Source organism: Symphodus melops, assembly GCF_947650265.1.
Source record: "Symphodus melops genome assembly, chromosome: 15".
Lineage (NCBI taxonomy): Eukaryota > Metazoa > Chordata > Actinopteri > Labriformes > Labridae > Symphodus > Symphodus melops.
The window spans coordinates 9,436,317-9,456,554 of NC_136705.1; the positions used below are offsets into that span (position 1 = coordinate 9,436,317).

The window sequence follows — 20,238 nt, forward strand, 5'->3', positions numbered from 1 at the left end:
ATTTTCGGGTAATTCATGACAAAACTACGAGTTTGAGGCAGGTATTGACTCCTAATGTAAACGTCACCGAATTAGCAAAAACATAAGGACTCGTCCTCTGGGAACCATAAATATTCACAGAAAACCTTCCAAACCTCAAGCCGTTAATAGTCAGAGGCAAATGTTGATCAAAAGGGAGGCAGTACAAAAAAAGTTCAAAGGGTCATTAAAATAATTTGAAAAATGTATCACCCCTAGGGAGTAATGAATAACAATTTGACATTTCCTGACATCCGGAGAGTAGCTTTTAGGGATGTTTTACTCTGAGGTTTTTTGGGGGGTTTTTGTTCTCCATCTTTTTATCTCTCTTTGTCCTTCACGTTCGGATGTTTGTAATTATGTGCATGTGGATGCTAACTGGTGTGTCTTTTGCAGGTCTATTAAATCAAATATATCAGACCGGGTCATTACCAATTCTCCGAACAATTTCTCATCCTCACCCTGCTCTGGCGTCGGAAGCCACCAAGGTCACAGGACCGGACGCAGAGTGCTTCTCATGTTACGCACGGCCACATCAGACATGTCGGTGAGATAGGCCTCATCACTGTAATTATCATATCACCTTTCACAGCAGATATATGGGGCTCAGATAATGTAGCATTAATGGGAAAAGCATATGAGGGGAGGGATCAATGGACAAATGACCCATGACGACGTGTAGGACACTGGACAATACACAAACATTTATAAACACCTAATGACGATGAGGAGGCAAGGTGATAAGATCATGATCCCAAATGAGGGTTATCTACTTATAGTCATGTGTTGAGCAGCAGAAAAATACAGGATGCAAACCGTATTTAACATTAATGTTACATACAAGCTCATCCTTGAATTGAAAGTTTTTTTTAATTGATTCTTTGACCTAACTTATTTTTAAAGACCGATGCAGAGAGCTGGTTAAACACTGAAGCTTTGGTACCTGTAACATGGCAACCTGAGTGCACATCGACATTATGGGGGAGTGGGCAGGGGGAGACATCTCTTCAATCATTGGAACATGGACTGCAGTATCCATTTTAAACACTAGATAGACATTAAACACTCCTTTAAACTGAAAATAATAATTTCGGAATCGTCTTACTGGCCTCTTAGAGAAATACTTTTACAGTTTCTATTCCTAAATGCACATTGTAACCATGTAAAATCAGTATAAAGCCAGGTCTGTCGGAGGTGGAAGTTGTTCACAAGGCTGCTAAGTTTTGGATTTTCTTGTAATCACATAAAGAGATCTGTCATTTTAGGCTCTACTAGTCTGTTTGATTGCTTGTGTGTTAATAGTTGCTCATCTCAGTAAGATATATACAGATATAATATATAATATAATATAAAGTTTATAAAATCAGCTGCAGCAATAAAAATGAAACAAATACTGTCCACTGTAGGCTGGCCTAGCGGTTAGCTTAACGTACAGAGGCTGATGTCCAAACTTTGACCTTTATATTGCTTCAGACCTGCTGTCTTTCTCCTTCAATCTGTCTGTTAGGCACTCTCCATTTTCTCCACCCTGGACATGTTGACTGTTAGGTTTTCTCAACATCATTTAACCAGTCCGTCTGTCCTCACTTTCTCCTAATTCCTCCATTCTGTCACTTCCTGACTCCATCCATCAGCACACAGCCCGCACCATGCATGACAGTCATCCTAAAATATCACCGCTAAAAGTCTACTTCAATTTAATGGATCATAAGGCCCGAGCGTGAATATTTAGTGTGTGTGTGGCTGCCGCCTGGAGATTTAATCCAGTGCTGCATAATTGATGGAGAGACATTGGAAAACTCGCAGATCATTAAATGTGATAGCAGATTTGCCAAACACTTCTCAGTATAGTTTATGCTCAGCGTCCTGTCAGGGCTGTATGTTGTGCAGAGAGATGTTTCCCGAGTAACCGGAGGTGACAATAATGACAAACCATACTTTGCGCCTCACCTTGTTTATCTACACATCTGGACTGTAATAATGGAGAGATTCGGCACAATCGTGTGTACAATCGTGTGTAATTAGTCACTCTGTTAGCCGGTTAGTTTGTGTAGATTAACGACCATGTCTCAGGATTTAGTGTGGGAGGTTATTCATAATCTTGGCAGTTTCATCCCCACCTCATGTTCAAAAGGCCCCTAATTTCTGCACATTAAGATGCTTAAGAAAGCATGCGTTTAAATCATAAATGTGGATAGAGAGGGCTTTTATTTGAGCCTATACACTATGGTCTATCACAAATAGTTGGCTTCAATCTAGAATATGGAGTTTAAAGATGTGAATTTTCCTTTTGTAGAGGGAGTCAGCTAGGCAAGTTATTTAAAGTGAGGTAAAAGCTGAATCGAGTGCAGAGGGATATTCGATGGAGGAGGAGCAGTCTGCAGAGGAAGTAAACACACACAGCGATCTAAGAGATAAAATCCTCACTGCACCTCTCTGCCCAATTGCTTAGTGCTTGAATAATGGTGCTTTCACGCATACACAAAACTCTTTAAAACTACTAGTGCGTTTTATACAGATGTATGTACAGAGGCAAACGATCAACTTTTACACCATGACTCAACCCCAAATTTTCCCTGTTAGCTCCCTTGTAAATTTCTTCATGAAGTTGGGGTGTGCCGATAAGTTACTTTCATCACAAGTGGGCAGGCGTGTTGATAACAGATACTGTATAGAAGTGACTTTGAACACTCAAACTGTCATCATAGCATCAGACTCCATTCTCCATATTCCCACTGTATTTTCAACCTCACATGTCATCCATGAGACAACATACCCCCTTCCTAGAGCTACACTACAGAACAGGCACGTTAGGACATTTCAGCAGAAATCTGACCCGAAAATGTCAAGAAATTGCAAAGAAATGTTTAGGTGTGCAAAAGTGAAAAATTCTTGATTGACATAAATGCCTTTTGCTAAACCACCAAACCCAAGTTATCCAAATACGTTAAGTGTGCATTTTTAAAGTAAGCATTTCCAAATGATTTAGATTCTTTTACATGTATTTAAATTTAATTACACCAAAATCTACTTTATTGTTTCAATTGGATGTATAACTTGTGGTGGGTACTGTGCACCTTGTTAGAGGGAATAATAATAATAATAATAATAATAATAATAATAATAATAATAATAATAATAATAATAATAATAAACTACATATCAGCCAAGATGAAGGTTTGCTATGGAAGCTCTTCTTAGACATTATTTCACAATATTCATGAAGGAGTCACAAGATTCATTCATTTGGCAATGAGTGAATATTTCTGTCAGACAAATGTACGCCAGGAGGTGCTGATGAAGTGGAAAAACAAACAATTGTTTACATTTATTATGATAAACATCAAAGCTAAACATGACATGCATGATGTCTTGTGTTATTTACCAATGGTCAAAATACTTGAATTAGTCCCACGGGCGTCACACAAATTGAAGGCACAAGTTTAAGCGAGAAAACTTTCGCAACATGTGTTGTACAGATAGATCTGGTGGAGATGGATGGTTGATCTCACTCTTGGCTAATTTTCCTGGCTAATCTGGCTGAATTTGTGACTGACTTCAGGACAATTTACAACACCACTGATTCCACAATCATCACGACCCACATCATCTTCATCTTCAGCATGTCCCAAAATCAGCAGCAGCCTTCTCTTTGTGTGGCTGCACACTGAAGCCATTAAACAGAACAAGAAGACCCCCCGAGCATATTATCTGTGTGTCTGGAACTCGTTGAGGCTGAATGTGGGCCTTTCAGAGCAGTTTAATTTACTTTTCATGGAATAAGGTTTTACGTATTCTTGGCCTATACAGCACTGAGAACAATTCAGTGGATGAATTGGGTAAATAAACCGCTTAACCAGTTCCAGAACCAGCTTCTAAATGTGAGAGTTTACTGCCTTTCCCCAGTCTGTGACTATCATTCTAAACCTTTAAAGAGGTGTGTGAGAGTGATTTGAGATCAGTGTGTTGGATACTTTGAGATTGTGATGGGCATTCTTTCATTGCTCCATTGAGCAGTGACGATTAAAAAACACTAGATAAATCAGTAAAGCTGATTACTGATTTATCAGTAATCAGCAATCAGCAACAGGTCTAACCTGGATCTTGATTGGCCAACTGAAGTTGGTCACATAGACGTAGAAGGTGATGTTGTGGTGGAGTCTGAAGTTGAACTTTTCACAGGAGAAACTGTCCCGGTGCTCCTTGATGTTGGTCCTTGCGATGATGGGCATCTCTTCACCTGAGATGGTGCCAGCTGGAAGAGAGAGATTTTCAAACGGTCAAAGTATTTCATAAGCACAAACAGTGGTAAGTTGACAGTGTACCTGTTGTTAAAAAAAACAAACCGATAAATTTAAAACAGCAGCTCTTAGCGAGCAGTGACCCTTGCTTTAAAGAAGAAATGTCATGGTTGTACATTTTAATGTGGGAGAAAAGAACACGCTGTTGTATAATGTGAAGCCATGCAAGTGCAGCGTAACACACAACATGGGAGTTACGCTTGATGTTTTTTTTTTTTTGTTGTTGTTTTTAAAGATTTATTTTTGGCCTTTATTATAGAGGGAGGAAAGTGGACAGAGTCGGAAATCAGGGAGAGAGAGTGGGGAGAGACAAGCGGGAGGTGGGCCACAGGCCGGACGCGAACCCGGGCCGCCCGCGTGAGGACTGAGCCTCAATCCATGGGATCGCGCGCACTGCCGCTGCGCCACCGGCGACCCCACGCTTGATGTTTTTAAGACCAGTCTTTTACTATTACTACTATGTCTACTATTTATCAATCAATCATCAATCAATCTGTATTTGTATAGCGGCAATTCATAACAGGTGTTCTCTCAAGACACTTTACAAAAAGCAGGTAGAGGACCTTACTGTTTATCTGTTAACATTACAAAAGAGCAGGTAAACAGACCATGCTCATCGTTATGTTTACATGAGCAGGTAAAAAACCTTACTTATTGATATATTACAAGGACCCAGCTTCATCCATTATAGCGTGGCAAGAAAAAACTTGTGTCATGGGCTTAAAAAGTGCTACTACCTTCACTCTGACTCTTTCCTAACCCAAAACAAGCTTTTACATCTATTTGGTTCTAGTTTAATAAATCATTATGTTATTTCCCAGTATGGGAAGCGGGGATGGAATTTTAAAAAAGGAAGATGAAACAGGTTATTCATTATTTTATAATTTTTGTTCTATATTAACTATGTTACCTTGACAAAAAATACTTTAAAGAACGCTTTTAACCTAAGTTATACCCCCAATCACGGTCACATATTTGCCCAAAATACCGTCTTAAAGTCCCTGTGTGAGGCTACTTTGACTTTCTTTATAAAGTCGTCTAAAAATCATGATCATCCTCGTAAAAGCATGAGAGCCCGGATGAAGGAGGCTTATTGTGATGCAGTGGATGAAATCCACCAACACCAACTTCGTAATGTTCATGAATGAAATCAACATAAACCAGCTGCATTTACAAAACACCGGCATCAGCAGGAAGTAAAAAAGATGGTCCTATAACAATGTGTGCAATGACAGGAGGTACATTATTTGACTGATTTTCTGCAGAGCATTTGTGACTGTAAGAGCAAATAGGTACAAGAGAAGAAATGTGAGCGCTGTTTGAAAATAATAATAATTATAAACTGCTGTGGCTGCTGCATGTCCGTCTCTATGTGGGAAACACCACTTTAACGTTGTATTACCAGACCTGTTGCACAATCACTGGGACTAACTGGAGAGTAAAAGTGACAGATTTAGGATTGAAACAACAAAAAGGTACAGATTCAGTAAGACTGGAAAAAATAAAATGGCAGAAGTAAAAATAGTAGGAACCTTTTTTTTTCTCTTGCCTCCCAGCTCTTGGGAGAAAACAATCTCACACTTTGCACCACAATGACAGCCAAACAGAGTGACCCGTTATCTGAGCTTCTTTCAGTCTAAGGATCCATATAAAAGTGGTAAGTGAGCAGGTTGAGTGAATACAGTCACCATTTTTGAAACGTCCAGCCGTGCCTTTCATCTGCAGCAGGTAAATTATTTTTCTGACACCGCGCAATAATTCAGAGCCAGCTTGTAAATTCCTCCCGGCGCTGAAGCGGTCTGATTTCAGTATCCTTCAGCGCATTATCAGCACTTCTGTGTTAATAGCCGAGTTTTTCAGACGCGGTGAATAAAATATTTCCACCTCCTGCTTTATCAGGGGCCATTAAACACTCTGTAATAGTCTGCACACAATCACACATACACACACTAACACACATAAGGCCCAGAGTCCCAAGCTGGAGACGCTCAGGGCCCCCAGACACAGCGAGTGTGAAAGCAGAGTGCTTTTATCTTAATTGAAATCAGGAGGGAAAATGTATAAAATGCCCTAATGCCAAAATTCTAAACAGCTTCTGAAGTGTTTCATGGAGGGAGAAACCCCAGGAGGTAAGCGTGAAGGAGATCTGACCATTTTACTTAAGGACACTCGGACGGCCATAAAAGACACTGACAGTGGGATATCTTTACAGACAGACAGCTCAATGACGGAGCTTTAGAGACAGACTACACAATCAAACATCGTTAAAGTCTATTCTAGCACAGCTCATTTTCGGTTTCTTAAGACAGGACTGAAATATGAGAGAGAGAGGTCTTATCATCCAGACTTACATTTGAAGAAAACATTTAAATGTTCCTTATTTAATTACTTTGACAAAACTTAAGGCATAAAGGTTTCATGTTTATCAGTACACAATCTGTAATGAATGAGGACATGTTTTTAATACATTTTACATTTTGATTGGCCAACTACATTTACATTTTTACATTTTAAAATCCTCGATGTTTTCAGGTATTCATGTTGATTAGATGTCAGGAACTCGAGTAGAATGAGGGGTAATAGTCAATCGATCAGTCATAGATTGTATGACTTTTCTCTCAAACAGATTAACAGAAAAATACTAAGACCTTTCCTTAAAAAATAAAAAATACATCCTTTCCTGGCTTTGATATCAGGATCACAAGAATGGGCTGGTGGTAAGGTTTAAGTGACCATAACCTTTTATCCTGATCAATAAAAATCTTTTCAGTTCTTCCTTTATTCAAAGCAGACGATTCATTTTTCCTCATGTCGTTCCAGACATATCGCTTTCACTGCAGGTTGGGTCTGGATTTTATTGCAGGAAGTGTTCTGTTTTCCCTTTTTGCATTTAGCAGACTTGTAGTTTGAGTAATGTTACGTATCAGTGTTCCTTACAAGAAAAAAATGGTTTTCACAGAGAGCAGAAAGAGTCATAAGACAATCTGACATAATAACATCCTGGCTTTCATTTGAACACGATTTATTATCTCTATCAAAAAAAATTGGATGCAATAGAAAGCATCAAAGACGATAGTTCCAACATTTATTCAACCAACAAGCACACTTTAAAAGTTTAATTCTTCTTCTGTTGTTAGTTTGGCAAACTGAAGACCCGTAAATGCAACGAAATACAAAGAAAATCCTTTGGCAGATTGAAGCTCTCTGTTTTACGTTGGAATGGTATAGCGTTTCTTTTGCAGAAACATCTTAAAGATTAAAAAATAACTTTGCTTTTGATTTAGACAGGATCTCTTTATGAAGTTACTGGACTGTAAACAATGCAGGACACAGGAAGTTGATTATTCCTCAACATTACATCAGAGAGCCTGAACCATTCACTGTCACTCACTGGAAGCAAATATTAAGCAACCATTCATACATGAAAAATGTTCTGTACCTGTAGAGCTGAAGGACCAGGTGATGTTGAGGTTGAAGTTGTTTGAGGCATTGATGGACATGTCAAGGTTCTTGTTGGCCTGCAGAAAGAAAAAGAAGAAAGCTGAATTACTAAACTGAAGATAAGTTTCTTTTGTTTCATGGTTAATCATTTACTCCTGGCTTGATTTTGCACTTCTTATTGTTGGCTTTCGTACATAGTTGGACTTCTTTTTCCTCCAGGCCTGCTGTGCTTCTGCCCCCCGCGGTATACATTTATGAAGCACAACAAAGAGAAAACATTTTGAACTTTGGCTGCCTCTGTCTCTTATGCCTCAACCTGCGTCAATGAATTAGTTGGCCTCTTTACGAGACGTTCCATTGATTTTGTGAATTTCTTTGTCATGCTGTCTTGAAATTCTACTTCGAGCTGTAAGTACACCTTCAGGCACTTGGAGAAAAAAAGTTACTATAGATGTTTCTCATTTTAAAAGCAGCTTCACGCAGTGCGAGGATAAATGTTCCACGGATTCTTCAAAAAAACAAATTTGATGCTGAGTGATAAGATTGTCTATGTTTGATATTATGCTATGTTTTCATCACAATGCTTCCTTTCTAATTTTAAAAATGTCAATCATCCAAAACAAACAAATGAAACACTTTGCAAAAAGGCTGTTAAAATTATGTCATGTTTTGGTTCTGTGTTTCATCTTGTTTTAGTTTTCATTATTTCCTGAGTGTTTTGTTTGTTTCCTCGTGTTGATTGTTTCTACTGTGTTTTAATGTTTCATAGTCTTGATTTTACTTTAGTCTTTAGTGTGTTTCCTTGTGTCCTCCTATGTTGCCTGTACGTTTATTTCCTGTGTTGTGTTTTAAGTCTAGTCTTTAGTGTTCCCTGTTTTATTTTGTAATACCTGGTTTAGGTGGTGTTGTCAGTTTTGGGTTTTACTTTTTACTTGTCCTCAAGTGTTCTGAGGCCTATACTACGAAGCAAGATTTGAGCTTAGCGAGGTAACTTCAGGGTTAACCCTGGGTTTTCAATCCTACGAGGGTCGATTACTTTTTACCTGGGTATATCACCACGGTAACTTATGCTGCACACCTAACCTCCTCCGGAGCAGGTTATGTTGGAGATAAGACTTTGAAAATCTCCGCCCACTGACCAATCAGATCTTTTGATCGTGGAGCTCCTGGAGCTGATTGAGAGGGGGGAGGACACTTCACGTGTCCTGCAGGATTTTACATTAGACTATAGTCCATTTAGTTAATGACAATATCCTTCAACAGAGACTGAAGAAAGTACCGTGACATTTTAGTTGAAGATGTACAATTACGAATATTTTCTTGTGGCTTTGAATTGTGTTTTCATTAAAGTTTAATTTCTTAAAGTTGCTCTGTTTGTGATGGTCAGAGCTGCAGTTTAAATATAACTTCTAAAACCTTTTCAACTCTCCACTTTAAAGAGTCAGAGCAACACATTCAGTTCAGAGAAGAAACAAGTTATTATAGTCAGTTCTAAGGTGAACTAACGATGGGACAAATATAAGATGCAGTTTTTACTCGCAGATTTTCCTTTTTCATTTGTCCTTCCTGCATGTGTTACTGCAGCTGTGTCTCTTGGGAGCCTGTTTGTCTTAACTTATTTATATTGTTAATATAGTTTGTAGTTATTGTAAATATAATGTTTGTAGATATGACAATCTGCTGATGGCAGACGCGATGATGATTGTGATAGGTTAAATGATGCTAACTCTAACGCCCCTTTGACGTGAACGCGCTTTTAGCAACCCTGGGTTGACGGATCAGGTTGATAACCGGCATCGTAGGACTGTTAATCACGATCTTGTATGTCAGGGTTTGTCAAGCCAGATAACCCAAAGAGACCCTGGATATGTTGAACTCGCTTTGTAGTATAGGCCTCTGGTCTTGTGTTCTTTGTTTGTTGTGTTTCCTGCCTGTGTGATTGTCCTCACCTGTGTCATTAGTCTCACCTGTGTCTGATTACCTCATGTCTATTCAGTCTCTGTCTTTGTTACCCTCTGTGTCGGTTCATTTTTTTGTCTGTGTTGTTTGTAGTTTATCGGTCTAGTGTTTGGTACCCTGTCTCCTCGGATCACTTGGATTTTCACTGTTCCTCATTTTTTTGTTTTTGACCAGTAAGTTTTTGTTTGTTGTCTTGGTATTTTAGTTTAAATAAATCATTTGGGGTTTTTTTCTGCACATGGGTCCTCCTACCTGTTTTTCTACCTCTGTCTGTGACAGATTACATTTGAAGGTCACATTTCTCTGTAAATACATTCAGTTTGCATCTTAAATTAACGTGCAACAAAAGTCCAATTATCTGCTCCCCACCATGTGTGCTATTGAGTGTATATTTTACCTGTTCAGGTGTAGCCATGAAGTTGATGGCAGTATAGTAACGGTCGTCTTCCTGAAGCAAACTGAAGGTAAACTGGTAATCGATCAACAGGTTGTCTAGGAAATGTTTGGAGAGGTAAAGAGCGTAAGAAAAACGGGAAGGAAGCAGAGAACACAAACAGCATCATTGGATTATTTTCTGTGGCGTCTTAACTGAAGTTGCTTCATAATAAGTTAAAAAAAAGAGTGTCTGTGCAAAACTCGGGGGAATAGTTTACAAAGGCCAAAGATGAATTCTTCATTGAAGACCAGTTGTCAGCAGTGGAAGGAAAAAGGCTTCCTTTTAATGTGCTTAATTTCCTTTTTGTTTAGGAAATTAGGCTTCAAGTAGTCAGAAAAGTATAACCCTGTGTGGACATAAACTCTCATTAGTATTAGAAAACTAATTTAGGCTTGGCAGATCAACTTATGATTTCTATCTCTCTTACTCTAACTTCAACAATTCCATGTGATAAATAGCATTAATTGTATGAAAGAGCTTTATTCGAACTGAGAGAGGGCATTAAGTAAAATCACTTGGGCAACTGAATGGTGAGTTCCTAAGCTGCTTTGCTATCATTGGTCTAACCAGTTGTAACCATCCAATATGATTAGGTGACATTTTTTTGTCCTGATTGATGTTCAAAATAATAAAGCTGAAAGCTAATGACAGTTCTCATTATTTGGATGAAACAGATTCTGAATACTTTTGGAAGCTACCATTACATAAACCCTTTGTTATGCAGAACTTTCTTCTTTTTTTTTTTTAAAGGATTTCCTAGCAGACACAAATGCAAAGGTGCTTATTTTCTCCCAAAAGTCAGAAACAGTTAAATGATCTGTTGGTTTCAGTAATAGGGTTTATATATATATATATATATATATATATATATATATATATATATATATATAGATGGGTTTTTATTTGGCCTTTCCACTTGTTTTCACTTTGAGAGTGCCCTTTGTTCTAGCTCATCTTTTTGACAACACCATCAAGCAGAGACAAACTGACTGAAGTTTAAACATTGGAGCAGCTGATGTGTCAATATTTAATGACAAGAATATGGCTGAAGTGATGGAGTTTTAAGATCATATATCTCAATCAGTGACAAAGCAAACATCATCACCGCAGAAACGAGTGTTTACAGTGAGGACACTGTTCTTAAACTACCATCAGCCCAATCAATAGAACATGAGTGAGGCTCTAAATAATCCTGTTCTATCACAGATTTAATCATTTGTGATAGCGGCTCCTATGGAGTGTGAGGAAGCAGCTCTTTGTCAGCAAGACAATGGCCGAGGTATAGATAGAAGGAATCATGGTGATTGAACATCTGGACAGACAGCAGGAGCCATGTTGGGTCACCTTGCCTCCCTCCTTGATGGAGGAGGAACTGAGGGGAGGGAAGGGAAGGGGGAACATGTTAGAGGAGAGGAGAGAAAAGAGGGAATGAGAAGCAAAAGCAGCTCTGTGTTTATGAGAGGATAAACGTGTGACAGGATATATTTTAAGTTAATCAGCGTGACTGCAAAGTGCTAGCCCTTCAGGGTAATCCAGGCATTTGAGTCTATAAGTGAGTGTACAGTGCATGCAAGTGCAGTTCGGGTAAAACAGACTCATGCTGGCAACACTTATTATTAGTGTATTGGTCCCATTGCCTTCATTTCTGTCCAAACTTCCAACCAAATACCAACTGACCATCAAATACTTGTTCTACAAGGCCAGTTAAAACATCATTATCACAATTATTTAATGAAATCACTGGTCACCAGCTATATGTCAAAGATTTAAATAAGTCAAGATGACCCTTTTACTGTACACTTCACAATCACAAAGTGACAGGTTTGTAAAGGTCTCCTATTTATTGTTGTGCATTGTTGTAAACAAAGTATTGACCAAAAGCAATGTAACATGCCACGACAAAAGCAGAAGGGTTATAGAAAGTATGGTGTGAAGCCAGACAGAGATTGGCAGAGCAGAGTCTGTTGGCTGCTTGGACAATATCTATTTCAGTGATGACTGTCAGTAATACCAGGTAATAGCTTTTTGGAAAAGATGGTTGTAATATCCTATGAGAAATAGAACACTGGTTTTGGCAGGGACAGCCTTGGAATCATAATATTATAATTATGGCAGAGGGCTTTGTGGTCAATGACCATTAGCCAACGCTAATGGATGATGGTATAGTCCATTGTACCAACCCAACATAACTTGGTGGGAGAGAGCAGATTTTGGAAGCCGCAAGTAAAGCTGTCCAGTGCTACCTCATCAGCTGACCCTTAGTATCATACATCAAAGCATGGGGTAATGTTGATGTCACCTAATATTAAGTGGAAATAATTTCTTATTCGGTCAAAAGCTGCTTGTTTTCAAAATTTGTGATGTATGAGATTCTTACATGTTTCACATACTGCTTTACTTTATTATGAAAAACCATACTCAACTTCTTAGAAGAAAAGTATGGCCACAGGAAATAGACTGGTAGCCCTAAATAATAAAGCCTGGGTGGTAATAGATCTATAGAACAGCCATCTGTTATCTATACCAGGGTTTCTTAACCTTTTTGACCTTGGGGCCCAACATTTTCAGGGCAAGGTAGTCTGGGGCCCAATCGAGTGAATGGTTCTGATTTAACTTTTGCGGTCATTTTTATTTAATAGCTATTTGTGTCACTATGTTGTAATAATGAATCCTGTTCTTCATTTGTATGTTTTTTAATCAATATATAACCTATACATAGGCTAATTATGCATAAAACCTTGCACAAGTTAAGATCATTTAATTAATTTTGCTCATATAAAACCATGTTTAAGTGCATGTTTGTCAAATAAGTAACACAATATAAACTTAGCAACAAAAGCAATAAAATTAGGTGCTCAATGAAGTTAGGTAGATTTGTTGAAATTAAAATGAGCATTCTGTTTTGTGTAGCGCTGCCCCCGTTGCTGTCATTATTTTTTCGTTTTAAGAACCTCTCCATTACGTTTCCATTCAGATTCAGGCCCCGTTTACACGGAGACGCTGTGACAGTAAGACGAAACATTTGGACATGCGCAGTAGTCGACAACAAACAACAATGGCGGCGGCTATGTGCTTCAGCAGCTATTGGCGTTGTATCGTCTTTTAAAACAGAACCTTGATATGATACATCGTGTATGTCGCCGCCAAAAGAGCAACGAATACTTGCGGCAAATAGTTCAACCTTTACCCAAGCACAGGGTGACCATATGCAGCATTTAGATAAGACCTGGGAGAACTAGCCGCTAAACAGGATGTTGTGGAGGAAGTGGTTATACTGCTGAGTGTCGCGCGTGTCGCGTTGTAAAGTTCCACTACTTCTAACTGATGATACTGCCTCTGGTGGTCGGAGAGTATACTGCAGGCCAACGATCACGGCCCTTACGGCCCACAGATGCAAACATATTATCCCCTTGCGGCCCTGCAGGTGGCGCTCGCGGCCCTTCGAAGGGCCGCGGCCCTATGGTTAAGAAACCCTGATCTATACCACTCGTCCCATCCGGGGTCTTAGAGGTCCTGAAGCTTATCAAAGCTGTCAGTGAGCAAGAGGCAGGGTTCACCCTTGACTGATCACCAATCAATCCCAAATCTTTTAATCAACCATGTATACCTGCAGACAAAGTAGAGTGCCAAATCAACCTAATGAGCATGTCTTTAGACAGTGGGATGAAGCCTGAGTACCCAGCGGTAAATACAAAGGCCAGTCCACATAGAAATGATCAATCTGGGGGATTCAAATTAGGCACCGTCTTGCTCTGCGGCAACAACACTGTGCACTGTACCACAGTGAAGCCTCCATTGTACCAAATCATCCAAAATTATGTATTTTTAGCTCCTCAAAAAAGCGGTTCAGTGGTCAGAATCTGGATGAGTACTGTGGCTTTGGTGGGACAACATTCACACATATCACAAACTTGTATGAGTGTTTCTGGAAAAAGCAAAAGGAAGGTTCTAGCTAAGTCTATTGCTGTAGTCACCAGGTGGCAGCATTCAGCAGGGGCTCTGTAAGATCATTTCAACTTAGAGAAATAAAGTTCGGTGTCATGATCTAAAGAGAGAGCGAGAGATGTTTAGTTATTACCTTCTTTTCAGCAGTACAATCCTGGGGCGTCACCAAGACGAAAGCAATTTATGTTTGACAAACAGACTTGTTTTGTTCAGACTTCATGGCAACTTAGCCCAAACAGCAGATACCATCAGATCAAAGACAATAATTTTTCTTAACATCTCTTACAACCCTCCCTCCCAGGCAGACGTGCACTGCTGCTGCTCAGTTGTTTATCCCAAAAGGGTCATAAGTAAAACTTCAGAGTATTTCAAGTTTTTTACACATCTTAAAATTGAATAATAGAGACTAGTATGTGAGTACATCTACAATGTGTTTGTGACATAACTCTCTGTGTGTACATATCCCTGCCTGTGCCTATGAATATGAGATTGTTTACATGATTGTGTGTCTGCATGGTTAACCAAAACAAGTCCAACATGAAAAAACGTGCATGCCCTCCTGTGCAAGTCTTTTTGCTGTTGATTTCAAGGCTGTTGGGAGCAAGAGCATCAGCCAGGTTTAAAAGTTTACTTCAGCTAATTATGAATCCCATCTAACAAATCTGAAAGCCGTTTCTCTTTGACAAGCTCAATCATAAGCACTAGAATTCTCAATCTAGTTGAATCAAATCAAGTCGTCAGTTAAGGTTTTAACGACCCCCAAAAGAAATGGAACAGTAATAGCCCATGTCAGTGTCTCAGGTTCACAGATGGGTGATTTAATCATCATAATATATAAGCTCAATCAGCTTGTATGAGACAAAACACTGCAATGGGAAATGAGAAGGCAGAATGGAAAGCCTTCATCCGTAACCTAATCTGATCTTCCAGCCGTCGACTTTGGATAGAAATCCCCAAACAAGCGTGAACTCACCTACAATGTCAGTTTGTCACAATCTCTCGCTGAGGTTTCATTTAATGCTTGTTAACAACTCATTATTTCCCATTTGCAACACCTGCCTTACGGAGCACAGGCCAAACATGGCAGCATCACGCTGAGGGAACAGCTTAAAGCCATGGAGGTAAACACAAGGACAACACTGCTCCACTGTCTGACCTTGCAGGTCAATGTGTGCAGACTGACTAAGGCCTCAGAGTTAAGAGGGGATGACTGTTGTTAAAAGCCCTCATTCAAATTCATTTATAGAGATAAATGAATAGCTAAATTGTTCAAATGAACAAAAAAGAAACATTGGAATATTTTTTTAACAAAATTAGTACCTAAAGCAAGAGTAACAGCTTCTGCTCAGGTCAATAAAGTCACAGGTTTCTTCTTTAACTCTTATTGAAAAGCATGGTAAAGATGAGTTAGTTTTCTCGTTATAAACATAATTAGTGATCCTAACAAAGTGCCAAAGTTACAGATTGCATTGATTAACTAATTTTCTTTTTCTTCTAAATCTGTTTAAAATCCAGTGCATACAAGTCTTCCATCTAGCTGTGTTGTGCAATCCCAATGTGTTGCATATTTACATGGATTGCAACCAATTTGTATGAAATTTAGGCAATTTGATCTTTGATCAATCAGAATATTTAATAGTCTACCAGGGCAATCGTTCACTTGCAAAAGAGCTTTTTGGCCTGATAGGACCAATTATTCCAAGCTGGATAGGCGTCCAGACATAGTGCCTGTCAGCAAACGTTGAGTCATCCTGGACTGATGCCAGCTCGTGGTCTAATGAACGGCCTGAGGCCAGCAGTGTTGTTGACTACTGATCACTGCCATGAGACCACTTTGAGGTTTGAACTGGCCCCAAAATTTTCTAGCTTGGATTGTATTTGTCTTTGAAATAGTTTTACTCTTAGAAGATGAATTCCAATAATATCTAGAAGTAATCAGGGATATGACCAAAGATTCCTTATGTTTATCCTCTTTTTTTTTGGAGGTCATTACCCAACGCCATTTTGACCAGCCCTTTACTAATTGGTGTTTTAATTGTGAGGTTGTCAGTAAATATTGGAGCCACTGCTGTTTGGCCTGACTAAGCTTTCCCAGAACGCCTTAAGGCAGCAAGCAGTACTGAGAGTGAACTGACTGGTGTTAGCCGGTAATTCAGCTGACTGCTGGTCTCTTGAGTGGACGTGGTGGAACACTTGGTGGCCGTCCCTAATTAGACATTCCTTGTAGCTGACTGTGATGGAAGATGACAGTGGTTCATTAAAGCATTGTCCTGGTGATGCCTGCTCATAAATGCTAGCCTGACTGCAGGCCAAACTCATTAAACAGCAAAGTTGCTTTTCATCAATTGACTGGTGGTTCAATATGACAGTGCCAACTGAACCAAAGCATCGCTCTCTGCTCTTTATCCCCAAGTGAGTTAAGGAACGCTGCAGTCAAAGCAGGATGCTCAAATGTGAAGTCTGATTACACCGTTCTCCAACATGGATGACTGTTCCTACATGACAAGTTGTTGTTTTTTGCAAATTTTGCACATTGTGCAAATAAACATATTGCGATGAAATCAGCTTGATTTGAAGAAAGTTTGAAACTGATGAATAGTTGCTTGACTGCTTTCAAAAGACACACTTAGGGCCTGATTTACTAAGATCTCAATCAAAGAGTACGAAATTGCATGTTCACTGCAAAAATTTGAATGTTTGGTTTATGGGCGTTTTGCGGGTGATTTACTAAGAATATTTGCATGAATGGCGTCAGGTGCAAACCTTGTGGAATCGGTTGTATTTCAGACAGGCTTTTGCGTGTTCTACTGGTTTACATCACAGAGAGTTTGGACGGAAAGCTGGACGACTGCAAGAGCAAAATAGGTATTAGTGAGAGATACAAATGAACGTCCAGTATTTTAAAGTATAAGCAGATAAATCTGAATATAACAAACGGAAAACGTGGCTTATAAGAAAACAGGGCCTCTCTTTTCTTCCCTTCCTCTTTTGAATGAATTGTCATACATTGTGCAGGAGGTACGAGTCCTCTGTGGCACTGCAGTGTGTGTGCCACTAGTGCCATCTTTGCGCACCAGAAGCTGGTCAGCACTGTGTCTGATTGGACATAAATGCCATGGCAATAGGTACTAAAGTTGGGGGTACAAGCAGTGGTGAGGTCAACTAATCCAAGTGTCCCACAGCGTAGCAGCAGGGAAGGGGCTGTAGAGTGAAGACACGAGCGTGCTTGCGAGAAGCACTCCAGAGCGCACCGGAGACACGCAACCCGGTGGGGGTACAGTAAGTGTACATTGTGGATAAAATCTCAAAGAATCTTTTCTGCTCCCATGCATTTGCAAAACCTTGAATTCCAAGCTTGTTATATTTTTGCTTCTTTAAGACTTGTTGTTAAAAAAAACCCCAAACAGATAAAAACCAATATCAGCTTTTTAAGTGTCTGCAAACTCATCACCCTGTGGGGACTGGCTTTTTACAAGAGGATCTGAAGTACAGTAAAGTTTCTTAAGCCTGTAGCATACAACCGCTTACTCTAAAATGGAAGATCAAGGTTGAGTCCAAACACAACTGCTTGTACTGGGCCTTCAAGCATACATACCACTTTGCAGTGTGTAACTACTTTACTACAACTCATATATACCCTTACTTTGTTTTCGTTTCTCAAAATACCAGGCAGTTTAACCACCGAAATCTTTTAGTGGTCTTCATGCACTACCCACTATATTCTGTTTGACATCAGTTCTCAAATCTTATTCATCATTGCACTATGGTTCCTGTTTTATTCTTTCAGTAATTGCCCCCCGGGGACAAATAAAGTTTTTGGAATTACTACTTTAGATCAAATCATCCTAAAACAAAGGGGCAAACAGAAAGGCACAGAATGGATTAAAATACAAAATATGTATGATTGAGAGCAGGTGTCAACGGGGCTGGATAAATTTAGATTATATACTGCTGTTCATGTTGCAGGTTTATAAAATTCTATTCACCTTTAAGGAGTTTGAGGATCATTCTTAATCTCTACATTGAATCCAGCCAATGGTAGTCAGTTACTCATGTAAAAAACAGAGATTGGAGTGACCAGCATGCGATTCATTTAAAAACCCACTGTAATCCCAAATATGGGAAGAGTTAAACTATGTTCTAAACTTGACGGACAACTGGGCATTTTGTTTTCAGTTTTCTGTTTGACCCTGTGTGGGTAAAAGGCCCGAAATAAAAGGCACGGTTTACATACAAACTGTCCTTTGTTTTGTTTGCCTTTGTTTGCTACAAGTCCATAACATAATACTGACAGTCATGTCTCTTCACAGCCCAGATAATCTCACTGTAGTCAGCTGTTTGGTAGCTTTTCACCATCAAAGGAGATCTTAACTTAGTAAAGAACCCCAAAACTTCTCCTGTAATTCTCCTGAAATCTGCAGCAAGAAGAGATCAGCCTCTCTGTGTTAATCTGTCTTTAAATGATAGCGATAACGCTTCACTTATGAGCACCTTCCTTCCACTGACATTTAAGAATAATGTTGACCTAAACCACTTTGCTTGCTAAGCACAAGGAAATGGGCAGCTTTTAAATCACTACTCCATACATATTATCTCCCTCCATGTGTGTTTGTGTCCGTTCATGTGTGGGCCTCTGAGTGTGCTTGCTCTTGATCAAACAAAGCTAACGCCATTTCGTATACAGCAGAGATGATAACGACACATTAATGACAGATCATAATGTGGGAAATTGACTGATTTAGCTGCAGCCATGGAGATATGACGGACACGTGCAGTTAACATGCTATTAAATCCATTTCTGACTGTATGCATTTACATCATCTCAAGCCCTTAGCAATACAAGACGAGGACATTGCATTGGTGCCATCTAGAGCCTTCAAACCTCAGTCTTCAATCCAACAGAAGGATTTCCAAAGGAACATGCTGTAATTGGCACCTTAATAATACACGTTTTGATGAAGGTGAATCCACATTAAATTAAATTCTTGAACAAGAGTTGTTTCTGTGAACAAAGGCATATTTTTGGTGACCGAGGAGTCTGTGGCATGACTCCCTCTGATTGCTCTACCCTTTTCTAGCCTCCCTCATTGAAACAATAATAGCCCCACTCAAGGTAGAGGGCTTTTGACATTGACAGGACTTTTTTTGTATTCCAGTGGGTTATAATGTTTGAAATGATGATGGCAATTCAGAAACTGAATGCATGTGTGTGTGTGTGTGTGTGTGTGTGTGTGTGTGTGTGTGTGTGTGTGTGTGTGTGTGTGTGTGTGTGTGTGTGTGTGTGTGTGTGTGTGTGTGTGTGTGTGTGTGTGTGTGTGTGTGTGTCTGAATAAGGGAACAAGACAGAGAGAGCGGAAGAGCTGCTTTTGTGCCACCAAACATCTGTTTGGACTGCAGCATTCCTTCTTTGTCTGGTCTTAGGAAAGGAAAACCAGCAATTTGTTTTCAAATTGGAGGTAGGTCAACATGAACGCTGCAAGCATCTGGAATCTCGTAAACAAAGACCTTGAATATAATATGCTCCCTTTCCCACCTGATATCCCTTTTCTCTCCAAAAAGAAAACAATCGTTAAAAGAATCAGTGACAAAAAGTTGGTATTCTAAAGATTATTGCAACATGTTTGACACCAGTATATAAATATTATATCTATGACACTTCAAATGATCCTGTCTTATCTTTTTTATATATGTTTACATGTAAAACCTCAGTTATTCCAGCATACATGATCATGACAGTGAAATGTGTGTTTATGTTCATTCAATTAGGACCATCTGTATGTTGAGTGACTCCAGGCATGTTGCAAACACTCAGTGCTCTGCCAAAACAAAGATTAATATGCTGCTTTGTTTTCATACCCTCCTCAGAGCTCCTAAAATGCACTGGAAGTTGATGTCTTCAATGTTTTTGTTTCAGAAATATGAGATGAAATAAGAGTATTGGACACACAAATGGCTTTGGGGGCATCAGCAGAGAGCTGGAAGATAAAGAAAAGGTAGTTGTTGTTTTGTTTTTTGAAAGAGTTAGAAGTGTTTCCCTTACCTAGACATTTGTTTTTATTGTCACAAACATTATTAAGAGGACTTCAGCCCTGTTGTCTGTAAAAGAGAAAACTATACATTTGTTAAAATGAACTTCTT

At 39.3% G+C, this 20,238-nt stretch overlaps 1 protein-coding gene across 4 annotated transcripts in view; it reads right to left on the reverse strand.

Annotated features, from left to right (window-relative positions):
• Positions 1-20,238, reverse strand: part of atrnl1a (attractin-like 1a) — a 232,028-nt gene that overhangs the window by 107,357 nt on the left and 104,433 nt on the right. For all 4 annotated transcript variants that reach the window (XM_079362624.1, XM_079362623.1, XM_079362626.1 and 1 more), the window contains 3 exons: positions 10,117-10,211; positions 7,759-7,837; positions 4,116-4,273 (listed from right to left, as the gene is read on the reverse strand). In XM_079362624.1, the coding sequence (XP_079218750.1) occupies positions 4,116-4,273; positions 7,759-7,837; positions 10,117-10,211 (332 nt within the window). The remainder of the gene's footprint in view (positions 1-4,115; positions 4,274-7,758; positions 7,838-10,116; positions 10,212-20,238) is intronic.